We start from the raw sequence: 15,381 nt of genomic DNA, 5'->3' as shown, positions 1-15,381 counted from the left end.
CTACAACGTAAACTACGGACATAAAACAAAACTTGCAAACTATGGCATGAATAAGGAAAACTTACTTGGAACAAGAAAGGAACATGGATAATGATAAGGGTGTTTAGAGGGTGATGTCGCCAGGCTAACTGCCTGGCAACTACAGGCTTAAAAAGTGACGTGGTGATTGACAACAGGTGCATGGGTCCTAGTGAATCAGGTGCGTGACATAAGGACAGGTGAAAATTAATGGGTTGTCATGGAAACAAAACAATTTAGCGAAAAAACAGGAACTAATGGCGTCTTGAAGTAACATAAACGTGATCACAAAGACATGACAGGAAATCATTTTGAATGCCTTGTTATTATGCCTTGTTACTATTACTACAACGTAAACTATTGACATAAAACAAAACTTGCAAACTATGGCGTGAATAAGGAAAACGTACTTGGAACGAGAAAGGAACATGGATCATTGGCATGGATAACAAGGGTCTGTAGAGGGTGATGTCGCCAGGCTGACTGCCTGGCAACTACAGGCTTAAAAAGTGACGTGGTGATTGACAACAGGCGCATGGGTCCAAGTGAATCAGGTGCGTGACATGAGGACAGGTGAAAATTAATGGGTTGTCATGGAAACAAAACAATTTAGTGAAAAAACAGGAACTAAAGGCGTCTTGAAGTAACAAACGTGATCACAAAGATATGACAGGAAATCATTTTAAATGCCTTGTTACTATTACTACAACGTAAACTATGAACATAAAACAAAACTTGCAAACTATGGCGTGAATAAGGAAAACTTACTTGGAACGAGAAAGGAACATGGATCATCGGCATGGATGCCAAGGGTCTGTAGAGGGTGATGTCGCTAGGCTGACTGCCTGGCAACTACAGGCTTAAATAGTGACGTGGTGATTGACAACAGGCGCATGGGTCCAAGTGAATCAGGTGCGTGACATGAGGACAGGTGAAAATTAATGGGTTGACATGGAAACAAAACAATTTAGTGAAAAAACGGGAACTAATGGCGTCTTGAAGTAACATTAACGCGATCACAAAGACATGACAGGAAATCATTTTGAATTCCATGTGTTTTTATAATAAAACTGTGTTTAAAAAAAATCAGTCAGTACTTTTTGAAACTGTTGAGCTCATTCTAGAATACCGCGATGACAACTAGAACCGTGACAATTTCGGTCAAAATAACCGTGATAAGAAATGTTCATCCTTGTTCTGCACATTGCTGCATTTATCTTAGTCTAGTCAGGAGGTGACCAAGAACCCAAACTACAGCATCCCTCTGTGAAGAGAGGGGAACTTTCCAGAAGGACAACCATTTCTGCAGCCTTCCGCCAATCAGGCCAACCAGACAGAAGCCATTTCTTAGTAAAAAAAAAAAAAAAAAGCATGTGGCAACTTGTGAAAGACTCTCAGATCATAAGAAACTAAATTCTCTGGTCCGATGAGACTAAGATTGATCTTTTTAGCGTGAATGCCAAGCGTCCAGTTCATGAACATGCAACATTTAAAAAAGGCAAATAAATTCAGCTTGTTTAAGGCCCAGTCGACCGTACCAAAAACTGTATTTTTTTGTGGATTTTTGCAACCAAACCGACAGAGACAAAATGACCAAATGATGAATTACACTTTAATAAACCGCAAAATGTGTTTGAACTTTTCTCTACATCACAAACTGTATTTTTTTTCTCTTAAAACTTTGCAGAACTAGAACTTCTCTGTTCTGAGAAAGGGAACTAATGTCTTATCTTGAAGTCTTACCATAAATGTATATATAACATGAATCAGGAAGATGTCTCGTTGCTATGCAAGGTTTGTACTCACACGTATAAAAAGAAGCTTTTCTGGTTTCTCCTCAGAGACTACATTGACTGAGGTGAGTCAGTCATAATATGCATTGATGTTCCTGCCTTTTGCTTGTGTTTTAATGTTTCCGTTAATATTTATTCAAGGTCGACAGGTTGATGATGGCAGTGATGATGTGGTTGGCGGCTATCATGGCTTATGGAGCCTCTTTAGGAATGACACAGGTAGGTATGTCTGTAGAAAATGGTTGTCTCATCAACTCAGTTATTAGAGTCTTGTTAGTTAATTCCAGGACAATTTTTTTTATAATGAGTGGAAAAATGAGAGGGACAAAGCTTTCCGTTACCATCTCTTATGTTGACAAGTCGGTTTTGGCCCATTTTTTAAATGAGCTGTAAAATACACTAAAAACAATTATCTATCATCCAATTTGTTTCTCATCTCTTGGTTACCTTGTTAGGCTTTTTTATCCATGGAAATATTGGTTTTAATATTTTTGGGGTGGGCCATTGGACTTTTTTTTTTGTGAGTACACCCCTCGATTTAAATCAATAAAATGGTAAAATGAACCTCAAGAGAATTGTATAAATTAATAAAAAGGTTGTTGTGTTACTTGACGATTACTGAAAGGTATTAGAACACATCTTTTAAATAAAAATGTTTTTTTTTTTAATTTTATAAATTTATACTGAATTGACCTCACATGTCTGGACATGCCCGTGCTTTTTTTTTTGTCATGAAAAAGGGAGGTTTTTGTGGTTGGTGCACTAATTGTAAGTGTATATTGTGTTTTTTATGTTGATTTAATAAAAATAAAATAAAAAAATAAAAATGTATTACTTAATTTACTTTTTTTTTAAATAAAAATGAATAAAAAAATTCCTCTGTGGCCCGGTGGTTGGGGACCACTGCCCTAAAGCTCACATTATTGGGAGAGGAGCTGGCTTTCAGTGTGTGCAGTTTTGGCTGTAATTATTGCTTGATAATCTTATTTTTATAACTGGGTCAAAACCGACCCTAACAACACCAAGGTCATAATTTCAACCAGAGCATTTCATAATTTAATGAAAAAAAAAAAAAAGTATTTTTTTGTTGAAATAGAGGTTTCTGACAAAGTCAAAAAGCCTTGATGCAGACAAATACATTTATGTGGTTCTTTTATGCATTTAAAAACTAAAGCGGGTCGGTGCCAACCCTAACACAAGACGAAGGTTAAGGACTTTTTTTAATTGTTGAAAATGTCACATTAACGAAAAAAGAGTGACGACGACCAACCCAGTTCCACTGTACCATAAGTTAAAGTTGTTTTTTTTTAATCCCCATCTGTCATACCAGTGTAAATATAAGTTAACCAATAGTAACAGTAAATGACAAAAAAACGGTTTTAAATGTGACTTTGCTTACTTCACTTTATTTCTTCTTTCGTCTTCTTGATCCCTTGTTATCGATGATCATAAAGCCAAAGAAAAAGTATGTGCACGTAAAGTAACTTTGCAACTTTTACACAAGTAACATTTTTCAAACCAAAATAATGACAAAAAAAAAAAAAAACAGCTACCCTATGATATCAGTATTGGGTAAACAGAACATATTGTTAAATGTCTATATTTTTCTCAGTTTATAATTATATATAAATGTTTTATTTTTAATTTTTTTGTCCTATCCAGCTACTCAGGCAAATCATATAGTTGATGCAGATTTACTTTACACAAGGGAAGTGTGGGATACTTCTCTTGTTGCCTTATTTGTATTTGACTTTATTTAATGGATTTATATTATTTGGTGCAGGAGGGGCTAGAAAGAGGGGGGGGAAAGGAAGAGAGAGGGGGAAATTGCGGCGACAAGAGGGACACAATAATAACAACAGAACAGCGTCAGCAAATAGGATATGTACAAATATGATGGTAAAAGTGATAGCAAAGTTACAGTTATATATATATATATAGTTCAAGGGTGGACCCCGAGATGCAGAGAATGGAGGCAAGTCTAGCGATAGTAACAAATGAAATATTTAATAAGTCAAAATGGTAACTAAGGGAGATGGGGCAAACCTGCACACCATAGGAAATATAACAAAGGTAGTCTTTTTCAGAGGCTGGCAGGGAAAAGGCCAGCACACACGGAGCGTGGCAAAACTAGTCCTCTCAAAACAAGGAGGCTAGAAAAAACAAAAACGAGGTCAAAATACAAGAATATCTGAGAGCAACATACCAGGGGAGCAGAACACGGGAAGCACATGTCAGAGCGGATTTCAGGAACATTAGTCGGCTGGCGGCGACGCGCTTAAATACTACCGGGAAGTGATTGGCAGCAGGTGTGCCTAGTTGAGGGCAAATAGACTGGGGAAAGAAACTGACAAACCAAATGAGAAGGCAGGGAGAATACAACAAACACAAAAGCAAAGAAGCAGTTAGTGAAATAAATATTAATAATACAGAAATGACAGTAAGCATTATTACTCTAAAAACGGATCAATACAAATACCAATTGAAGTAGCGCTATTGATCATGAATAATCACACTAATTACTTCTATTATCAACAATACAATTGTTTCAAATGCAACAATACGTGAAGTGAATTATATTTATATAGCGCTTTTCTCTAGTGACTCAAAGCACTTTACATAGTGAAACCCAATATCTAAGTTACATTTAAACCAGTGTGGGTGGCACTGGGAGCAGGTGGGTAAAGCGTCTTGCCCAAGGACACAACGGCAGTGACTAGGATGGCGGAAGCGGGAATTGAACCTGCAACCCTCAAGTTGCTGCCAGGGCCGCTCTACCAACCGAGCTACGCCGCCCCATATATGTAATGATAAATTGAAATACAAAAGAAAGCAGATAAATGGGGGGGAAGAAAGAGAAGTGAACTGTATTGACCTTGTAGATTGTTATAGTATTCTTTTTTTTTTTTAAATGTGTTCATCAAACCGAAGAAAAATCTAGCTTTCACAGATTTCTCTCACGGAGTGCTTGCACATGCACAAAAGCAGCCCCACAGAAAGCAACTAACAATTAGCAGTCATGTTGGATTTGGATGGATTTGTTGATTGTTGGGGGTCTAAAACGGCTGAATTCTGGGCAACTTTCTGAAAATGTTTTTTTTTAAATTTTTCATGAATCGTTTTTTTTTTTCTAACGTTTCCAGCATAAAATTGGCTATAAAAAAAACCTAAAAATATCAATGAATTGATCAACTTTTGTTGGTTTAAATGCCATGGGGTGTGTTAATCATTTTATACCAAATAGACACTTAATAGGTAGGACATATACAGGTATTTCACAAATCCATCCATCCATCCATTTCTACCGCTTATTCCCTTTCGGGGTCGCGTGGGGCGCTGGCGCCTATCTCAGCTACAATCGGGCGGAAGGCGGGGTACACCCTGGACAAGTCGCCACCTCATCGCAGGGCGTATTTCACAAAGTCAAACACAAATACAAATAGACGTAATAGAAATTGTGAAGTGAAGTGAATTATATTTATATAGCGCTTTTCTCAAGTGACTCAAAGCGCTTTACATAGTGAAACCCGATATTTAAGTTACATTTAAAGCAGTGTGGGTGGCACTGGGAGCAGGTGGGTAAAGCGTCTTGCCCAAGGACACAACGGCAGTGACTAGGATGGCGGAAGCGGGAATCGAACCTGCAACCCTCAATTTCGGGAGGTGGGGGGTGGTGGGGTCGGGGTGTTGGGCGAGGGGCGTGGCGTTGTTGGGGGCGTGGTTAAGAGGGGAGGAATATTTTTAAAACTATCCATCCATCCATTTTTTACAGCTTATTCCTTTTGGGGTCACGGCGGGCGCTGGTGCTTATCTCAGTTACAATCGGGCGGAAGGCGGTGTACATCCTGGACAAGTCGCCACCTCATCGTAGTATGTGTAGGAATCTTTATTTATAATTGTATCACTTGTTTATTTTTCAACAATTTTTTAGTTCTTTTTATATCTTTTTTTCCAAATAGTTCAAGAAAGACCACTACAAATGAGCAATATTTTGCACTGTTGTACAATTTGATAAATCCTAAACTGATGACATAGTGCTGTATTTTCCTTCTTTATCTTTTTTTTCTCCAAGCAAAAATGCTTTGCTTTGATTAGGGTGTGCTTGAATTAAAAAAATGTTCACAGGGGCTACATCACTGAAAAAAGTTTGAGAACCACTGCTCTAAAAGTTGTAGATGTTATTGTCACATATGCATGCACAGTAGATGGCAGTATTGTCCTGTTTAAGAGTGTCACAACATTGCTGTTTACGGCAGACGAACTGCTTTATGGTAGATGAAAACGTGACTGCTGTTGTTGTGTGTTGTTGCCGCGCTGAGAGGACGTTAATGAGACTGCCTAACAATAAACCCACATAAAAAAACGAAAACTCGCCCTCGATCATTCTACAATTATAACGTCATTGGGCAGGCACTCTGTTTATATTGTGGGAAAGCGGACGTAAAAACAGGCTGTCAACACGTCACCCGGGTCCTCATGGAGCTGGAGGGGGCGTGGCCTCCAGCTCCGCCTGAATTTCGGGAGATTTTCGGAAGAACTTTTATCCCGGGAGGTTTTTGGGAGAGGCGCTGAATTTTGGGAGTCTCCCGGAAAATCCGAGAGGGTTGGCAAGTATGTCATTAGCTGGTTGCCATAACAACCCACTAGTCCTCCTGAGGTCCACAAACTCAATACAATTACGAGTAAAAGCAATACAGAAAAAAAAAATAAGAATGATAAGAAAACAAGCAAACAATTTGCAGTCACAGAATAATTGTTACCATATAAATATAACTAGACAATACAAAACCAAACAAAATCAACAACAAGGAAACTAATTTAAAAACTGTTGGTCGCTAAACTTTGCTAAATCGCTATCATTATCTGACAAACTCTGTGGAATTTCAGAATTTGCTTCTGTTCTCACATTTTTGCAGGATTCAGGCTCCGGGATTTTGCTCGGAATGTCCGAGGATGCTGTTGATGACATGTACGATGGCTGCAAAAAGGAGATGGCGCGCAAAGCGGAGGGGTATCTACCCAATGAAAAGAACCAAGACCAAAACTTCAAACGGGCCTGGTGTGAAGCTGAGCTGTACGTTAAGGGCAAATTTCAGAAGACATTGCATCGTAACAAAAAGATCCCAAACTCCATTGGGAAAGAACAAATCACGGCCATTTATGTTTATACTCTTGACCACCCGCCCATCTACTTGGATTTCAATGCTGCGGTGCGGAGCCAGAGATCCGAGTACAAGACCACGTTCAAATATCACGCTCTACACTTCTTCTTGACGGACGCCATCCAAAAACTCAGGTCACGACAAGAGGAACCGGGAAAATGTTGGACCACCTTTTCTCGGAAGAAAACTTTGTTCCGTCTAAGATCTCGCAACACACTGATCCGCTTCGGCGGTTTCATGTCTACCTCGATGGGAGGGTACCCTAAACCTGAAACATACGGAGACAAAACATGCTTTAACGTGACAACATGCTTCGGCGCAGATATTTCACTGTATTCGAAGTTTGGTGACTTTGAGAAAGAGGTCCTAATTCCTCCGTACGAGATTTTCAAGGTGACCAAGGTGGAGAAGCGCACTGCAAAGAAGACACTTCCATGTGAGGTGGTTTACACACTGAAAAGTACGGGAACACCACTTTCCAATTTGAATTGTTCTCTCGTTTTCTAACAGGAAATAACACATTTTGTACTGGATAACAAAGTTTAAAGGCCTACTGAAATTAGATTTTCTCATTTAAACGGGGATAGCAGGTCCATTCTATGTGTCATACTTGATCATTTCGCGATATTGCCATATTTTTGCTGAAATAATTCAGTAGAGAACATCCACGATAAAGTTTGCAACTTTTGGTGCTGATAAAAAAGCCTTGCCTGTACCGGAAGTAGCAGACGATGTGCGCGTGACGTCACGGGTTGTGGAGCTCCTCACATCTGAACATTGTTTACAATCATGGCCACCAGCAGCGAGAGCGATTCGGACTGAGAAAGCGACGAGTTCCCCATTAATTTGAGCGAAGATGAAAGATTCTTGGATGAGGAAAGTGAGAGTGAAGGACTAGACAAAAAATTAAAAAGACTAATACAGTGGGAGGGATTCAGATGTTATTAGACACATTTACTAGGATAATTCTGGAAAATCCCTTATCTGCTTATTGTGTTACGAGTGTTTTAGTGAGATTATATGGTCATACCTGTACAACCTGAAGGTCGGCCCCGCACCTTTCTTCAGCACCAGTCGACGGGCGGTGGCGAGACCCATCTCTGCCCTTCGCAAGGGACCCTCTTCAAAACACGATCTTTCGAAATGATCGTCGTATAATACACTGTAATTTTTGTGTATGTTCGCTTGACCGCTCTGTTCCATAGTAAAGCTTCACTGTCATCTTTCGGGAACGTAAACAATGAAACACCGGCTGTGTTTGTGTTGATAAAGGCGGCCGCAATACACCGCTTCCCACCTACAGCTTTGTTCTTTGACGCGCTAACAAAATAAGAGTCTCGGAAAGCTGGCGTGCACATCGCTTTCTGACGGATCGCTTGTGCACGCCAGTTTTCCGAGACTCTGTATTTAGTTAGCGCAGGCAGCATGAAGCAGGGCTTTTATTGTGAAGATAGGAAATGTGCAGTCGGCCTTTAGAGTTTTGACGGAAGGTACGGCGCGAGAGTCTGTTGAAATAAAAAGTGTTTCTCGCCTTCCTCTCGGTCATATTTTCATAATAATGATCTTGCAGCAGCCAGCGTCATCTCACAAGACCCTCCGGTACCGTGAATGTCATTTAAGTGACATCTTGGTGAAGATTGATGATCACTAATTTTTAGGTCTATTTTTTTTAAAAGCCTGGCAGGAGATGGACTGACACACCCCCCGCGGTCGACTGGTAGCTCGCGATCGACGTAATGGGCACCCCTGTTTTTACATGTACAACTTTCTCCGACGCTGCCACAGAAAGACTTGTTTTTTGCCGCTCTTTCTTTGTCTCATTTCGTCCACCAAATATTCTATACTGTGTGCGAACGCACAAAGGTGAGCTTTGTTGATTTTATTGATTTGCTGGAGTGCTTCTCAGGCCTATTTGGTCCATCCATGACTGCAAGCTAACATGCATTTCAGGTGACTACCTCTTGAAGCTCATTGAGAGAATGCCAAGAGAGTGCAAAGCAGTAATCAGAGCAAAAGGTGGCTATTTTGAAGAAACTAGAAAATATAAAAGGTGTTTTCAGTTATTTCACCTTTTTTTGTTAAGTATATAACTCCAGATGTGTTCTTTTGTAGTTTTGATGCCTTCAGTGACAATCTACAATGTAAATAGTGGTGAAAATGAAGAAAACACATTGAATGAGGTGTGTCCAAACTTTTGGCCTTTACTGTACACACATATATATATATATATATATATATATATATATATATATATACACACAATATGACTCTCCCGACAATGCATTCAGTAGTGCAGTTATTATTGTAAAGGTGTGCTTCATCATGCTATCCAGCAGAGGGGAGCAGAGACACATAAACACTATTGTCACTGTTTTTTTTTTCTCCACAGTCCTATTAAAAAAGTTGTATCCTATAATGTACCAAAAACATTTTTTTTTCCAACTCTACTGTTTTATTCGGATTAATTTTAGCGTCAAGTTAATTCAGCCTGATAATAAGAAGTGAATATACAGTATGCATATGATTCTCCTACAGTGTTTTCCCAAAGTAACTGTTTGTAACAATTTGAATATTGTTAGATATGGTATATCAGATGATAATGATTGTATATTTCAAGATTCTAAAAAAAAAAAAAAGAAAAAAACAACTCGTAGCTGAGGTGCCAAAATTTGACAGTAAAATTGCAGTTTTTTTTTTTTTTATAGTAACAAAAACACATGTACATTTTACAGTAAAATTCTGGCAATTTAGCTGCCTTTATTCTTTTTTAAATAGGAGTAGTATTTTTTTTTTTTTTACGATAAAATACAAAATTTTGAGGTAAAATTATTGCAACTGACCGTATTCTTTTTTAAATTTTAGTTTAAAAAAAAAATCTACGAATAAAATGCATTTAAAAAATGGTGTATTAATAGTATTCACTATTAGAAGTGGCCCTTTGGAGCCAAACATAACTGTGACAGGGCCCTCAGTTAAAAACGACTTTGACACCTCTGCTTTAATTACACCCATTTCTAGACCAGTTGATCTGCCGTCTCTCTTTTCTGCTCAGGTGGCCAGGGATCAGTTTGATCCATTCAAGGCTGATAAACCTTTGATAGCAGCTGGAGTAATGTCATTACAATACTTAGATAAGTGATTTTTGGCCTAGCACTAGATCAGGGGTCGGCAACCCAAAACGTTAAAAGAGCCATTTAGGACCAAAAATACAAAAAAAAAAAAAAAAAAAATGTCTGGAGCCGCAAAAAATGAAAAGCCGTATTTAAGTCTTATAACGAAGGCAATACATGACGTAAGTGTTTATATCAGCCTACTATCAAAATAACTTTGTGTCGCAGGCTGAAACAAATCTTCGTTGACAGAAATGTTGAAATTGAATACTTATTCCACAAATTTTTACAACATTAAAAACCATTGGCAAATTAGAGGCTACTCAGAAGGTGAGATAACTCCTGGAAATGTTTGACTTTTAATGGCCAAAAGTATAGATGTGTGTGTCCCAGTTAAAGGAAATAGCAGACTGTCTTCTTTTAATAGATTTATTACAATCTTTAGCAAGCTCGGTAATGTTTGCTGTGGTCTGGAACAACATGGAAACGCAAACTATCTGAAACACAGCCAATACTACATACAGATAATGCGTCATGAGACATGCAAAACTAAATTATATACAAAGAGGATACAAGTAAACAAAATTAAATGAGCTCAAATATACCTACAAATGAGGCATAATGACGCAATATGAACATACAGCGAGCCTAAATAGCATTGATTAGCTTCCAGTCATGCACTGACAAATATGCCTGATTAGCACTCCAACAAGTCAGTAACATCAACAACCACTTGTTTCTTCAACATTGTCCACACGTTTCAGTCCGGACTGTGTGAAGGCCATTTGAAAACCTTAATCCTAGCCTACTTTAGCCATTCCTTTACCACTTTTGACTTGTGTTTGGGGTCATGGTCCTGTTGGAACACCCAACTGCGCTCAAGACCCAACCTCCGGGCTGATGATTTTAGGTTGTCCTGAAGAATTTGGAGGTAATCCTCCTTTTTCATTGTCCCATTTACTCTCTGTAAAGCACCAGTTCCATTGGCAGCAAAACAGGCCCAGAGCATAATACTACCACCACCACACTTGACGGTAGGTGTGGTGGTCCTGGGATTAAAGGCTTTACCTTTTACTCCTCCAAACATTTTGCTGGGTGTTGTGGCCAAAAAGCTCAATTTGTGTTTTATCTGACATCACATGGACAAAGATAAGACCTTCTGGAGCAGGGGTCGGTAACCTTTACCACTCAAAGAGCCATTTTGACCCGTTTCACAAAAAAAAAGGAAACAATGGGAGCCATTAAGCTCTTTTGAAATTTAAAATGAAATAACACTGCATACAGTTTTTTTTTTTCCGCTTTGTCGTATAGTCAGACACGCGGCCCGCACCTTAATATGAAAATTTAATGTAAGTGTGGCCCGCGAGTTGTATATGAGTGACGCTTGACAGCGTCACTAGAGTTTCAGAGCAACTAATATCTCGAATGTCTGCTGATTTACACCCCAACAACAAAAATATGGTCGTGATATGAAGTTACTGCCTTTAGCGCCCTCTACAACCTGAACATACAGCTTGCCAGCCCAGTCACATGTTGTGTGGGGCTTCAGCAGACGCATGTAGGAGACTGCAAGGCATACTTGTTCAACAGCCATACAGGTCACACTGAAGGTGCCCGTTTAAACAACTGTAACACTCTTACTAATATGCGCCACACTGTGAACCCACACCAAACAACATTGAGAGAACATCTACTCCGTAACCCAACATAAACACAACAGAACAAATACCCAGAATCCCATGCATCCGTAATGTTCTAAGCTACATTATACACCCCCCGTGCGTCGGTTGAGGTGGACGGGGTTGGTGGGGGGGGGGGGGGGGGGGAGAGGTTTGGTGGTACCGGGGTGCATAGTGTAGCCCGGAACAGTTAGGGATGCATGGGATTCTGGGTATTTGTTCTGTTGTGTTTATGTTGTGTTACAGTGCAAATGTTCTACCAAAATGTGTTTTTCACTCTTGTATGGTGTGGGTTCACAGTGTGGCGCATATTAGTAAGAGTGTTAAAGTTGTTTATTTCACAACCCTCAGTGTAACCTGTATGCCTTGCAGTCACTTCCATGTTTTAACAGAGGCCGCATATTACATGTGATGGACCGGAACGTAGATAGCTCGGTGGAAGGCACTGCCGTCATGGCACACCCTCTATATTGTTGTTCGGGTGAAAATCGGAGAATGTTACTGGGGGAGGCACTGAAACCCGGAAACCTTTCGGAAAAATCGGGTGGGTCGGCCACATCAGAGTGGTCAAAGAGCCGCATGCGGCTCCGGAGCCGCGGGTTGCCGACCCCTGTTCTGGAGGAAAGTTCTGTTATTTCTTACAGTTGTAGTGAAACTTGCCAAGGGACATTGCCCCATTTGCCCTAGCAGATTTGCTCACATTTTCAGTAGACCCATAATAAATTCATAAAAGAACCAAACTTCATTATTGTTTTATGTGAACTTTGTGCCTTCACACACACAGTATAAAAATGTTGGTGGACAAAATGAGAAAAAGAAGGAGTGGAAGATTTGACATGTAAACAAACTGTTGCGTTTGTTTGTGTCCTATCCAACCCACCTCCCGATTTTTCAATTTTCAGTCCTTTTTTAAAAAAATACTCCAAAAAGAGCCACTAGATGGAGCCAGCATTCGTTCCACAGTTTGAGAATCGCTGTTCTAGCATGTTTGTGAGCAAGTCCGCTTATCTTAATAAGGTTTAGCACTTTGCTTGAGCTGAATAAGAGTAACCGAGGAGCCCACACCAAAGCCTGCATATAAAGGCTCGCCGAAGTGAGCCTTGAATCTGTGTATGAGCTCCATGGCCTGTGACACTGAGTAAAAGGCCAGGGTGTTGCCAGCATAGTCCAGGTAGACACCAATCCGCGACGCCCTGGGAGCATCGGGAAGGTCTTGGTCGGTTTTGTCGTGCCAGGCGGAATATCCCGAGTCGGAGCACAGCAGACTCCAGGACTTGTTGTTGTAGCCCAGCAGACTGTTGGAGTTCTTCCCCTTGCGACTGATGCTCTTAAACGCCACCCCCACCGAGAACTCGCCGCTCCACTCGGCCTCCCAGTAAAACCGGAAACCGGTCAGTGGCTCCTTGCACAGGACCTGGGAGAAGCCGTCAAACCGCTCGGGGTGGTCGGGATAAAACTGGACCGTTTTCCTTCTGGTGACCCTCTGGTTTCCATCTGATAGGACCAGCTCTTTGTACATTGTGTTTGGATCGAAGGACATCTTAGTTGAGTCTGATAAGGAAGACATTTAATAAAATAGAACACTTAAATACAAACATCCTACACCAGAGGTAGAGAACCTATGGCTCTAGAGCAGGAGTAAGGAACCTATGGCTCTCGAGCCAGACATGGCTCTTTTGATGACTGCATCTGGCTCTGGGATAAACCTTAGCTGACTTTGCTTAACATAAGTAATGAATAATTCTGCTGGTAATCAGTGTTAAAATTAAGGTTCAAAATATAAAACATTCTCATACATTTTAATCCATCCGTCTGTTTTCTACCGCACCTGTTCAAGAAGTCGCATTAATGGTAAGAAGTATTTTATCATCGTTGAGCTTCCGAATAACAATGATATTAAAAAGAACAACAGACTTATCATGTGAAGGTCTGTCACTTAATTTCTGTTTGTGCTTCTTTGTTTTGTATTTACTTCCCATCAGCGTTCTTATTTTGTTTCCATTTCCTGCTTCTCCCACTGGGCGCTGTGTTTTTTTTCCCCTCACCTGCTGTTGATTGGCAGCTGGGCCACACCTGCTGCCAATCAGCATGTTTCTATTTATGCTTGTCTGACGTGCTCCTCAGGGCTCAAAGATTGACTATTGTTTAGAACTGTACATGCAAGACTGCTTCATTCTCCTCTGTTGATGATATTAAAAGCATCTTACCTGAACTTCTCTCTCCTGGTTCCTGCTTCTTGGGGTCGCCCCTACTGCTGCCATGCGAGTTTGTGACATATTATACTGTACTCTATAAATGTTGGTCTTGCAGACATTTACTTGTATTCAGTGTTAAAAAATATTATATGGCTCTCACGGAAATACATTTTAAAATATTTGGCTTAAATGGCTCTCTCAGCCAAAAAGGTTCCCGACCCCTGCTCTAGAGCCAGATGTGGCTCTTTTGATGACTGCATCTGGCTCCCAGATAAATCTTAGCTGGCATTGCTTAACACGATAAGTCTGTTTTTCAACATTTTTTGAGCCAAGGCACCTTTTTTCCCCATTGAAAACATTTTGAGGCACTCCACCAGTGGAAAACATAAAAAAATGAAACTCAGTAGTCGTTATTGACGATAAAAAGTTGTTTTCGCAATAGCGCTTTGTCTCATTGTAGGTGTACTGTCACGACCTGTCACATCACGCCATGACTTATTTTGAGTTTTTTTGGGGGTTTTGCGCTTCTTTTTTTGGTGGCATTTCCTCTTTTGTTGGTATTTTCCTGTCGCAGTTTCATGTCTTCCTTGGATGCTATTCATCGCACCTGCTTTTTTTTTTACAATCAAGACTATTTAAGTTGTGAAGAACGCACTCCTTTGTGTGGACATTGTTGATTGCCATGCCATGTACGGATGTACTTTGTGGACGCCGTCTGCTCCGCACGCTTCAAGTCCAGCATTCTGTTTTTGTTTACTTTGCAGCTAGTTCAGTTTTAGTTTCATTTTGCTTCAATGCCTTTACTAAGCGGCACTCGACTTTTGTTTATTTTTGGTTAAATATAAAACATTCTCATACATTCTAATCCATCCATCCGTTTTCTACCGCACCCGTTCAAGAAGTCTCATCAATGGTAAGAACTATTTTATTCATTATTGGTTAGCTTCAGAATAACACTGTTATTAAAAAGAAGAAGATACTTATTATACATGTATGTTGGTTTTACTTAAAAATGCACACATTTAGAAGTGAAGTGAATTATATTTATATAGCGCTTTTCTCTAATGACTTAGTGAAACCCAATATATAAGTTACATTTTTAAACCAGTGTGGGTGGCACTGGGAGTGGGTGGGTAAAGTGTATTGCCCAAGGACACAACGGCAGTGACTAGGATGGCAGAAGCGGGGATTGAACCTGCAACCCTCAAGTTGCTGGCACGGCCGCTCGCTCTACCAACCGAGCTATATCGCCCAAGTTGTATTCAGTGTTAAAAAATATTATATGGCTCTCACGGAAATACACAGTAAAATATTTGGCTTTCATTGCTCTCTCAGCCAAAAAGGTTCCCGACCCCTGTCCTACACTGCAGGGTTGCACCGATACCAATATTTTGGTACCGGTACCAAAATGTATTTCGATGCTT

At 40.1% G+C, this 15,381-nt stretch overlaps 1 protein-coding gene and 1 pseudogene across 1 annotated transcript; one reads left to right on the top strand and one right to left on the bottom strand.

Moving 5' to 3' along the window:
* Nucleotides 1–1,738: 1,738 nt before the first annotated feature.
* LOC133538686 (ecto-ADP-ribosyltransferase 5-like) lies at nt 1,739–9,153 on the top strand. The gene is made up of 3 exons (XM_061880387.1): nt 1,739–1,876; nt 1,953–2,030; nt 6,728–9,153. The coding sequence occupies exons 1-3, from the start codon at nt 1,793–1,795 to the stop codon at nt 7,478–7,480; spliced, it is 915 nt and encodes a 304-aa protein (XP_061736371.1). The 5' UTR covers nt 1,739–1,792; the 3' UTR covers nt 7,481–9,153.
* A 1,345-nt stretch (nt 9,154–10,498) lies between these two features.
* Nucleotides 10,499–15,381, bottom strand: part of LOC133538685 (tripartite motif-containing protein 16-like) — a 14,853-nt pseudogene continuing 9,970 nt past the window's right edge.

Source organism: Nerophis ophidion, linkage group LG20 (genome assembly GCF_033978795.1).
Source record: "Nerophis ophidion isolate RoL-2023_Sa linkage group LG20, RoL_Noph_v1.0, whole genome shotgun sequence".
NCBI lineage: Eukaryota > Metazoa > Chordata > Actinopteri > Syngnathiformes > Syngnathidae > Nerophis > Nerophis ophidion.
The sequence above is the reverse complement of the archived record's forward strand: the minus strand, read 5'-3'. Positions and strand labels throughout refer to the sequence as shown.

What these genes read in the sequence shown, in the direction of transcription:
- LOC133538686 (XM_061880387.1), top strand. Translation starts at nt 1,793, where the DNA reads ATGTCTCGTTGCTATGCAAGGTTTGTACTCACACGTATAAAAAGAAGC. An exon ending in CAGAGACTACATTGACTGAG is followed by an intron (nt 1,877 to 1,952) that starts GTGAGTCAGTCA and finishes TATTTATTCAAG; the next exon opens with GTCGACAGGTTGATGATGGC. An exon ending in CCTCTTTAGGAATGACACAG is followed by an intron (nt 2,031 to 6,727) that starts GTAGGTATGTCT and finishes ACATTTTTGCAG; the next exon opens with GATTCAGGCTCCGGGATTTT.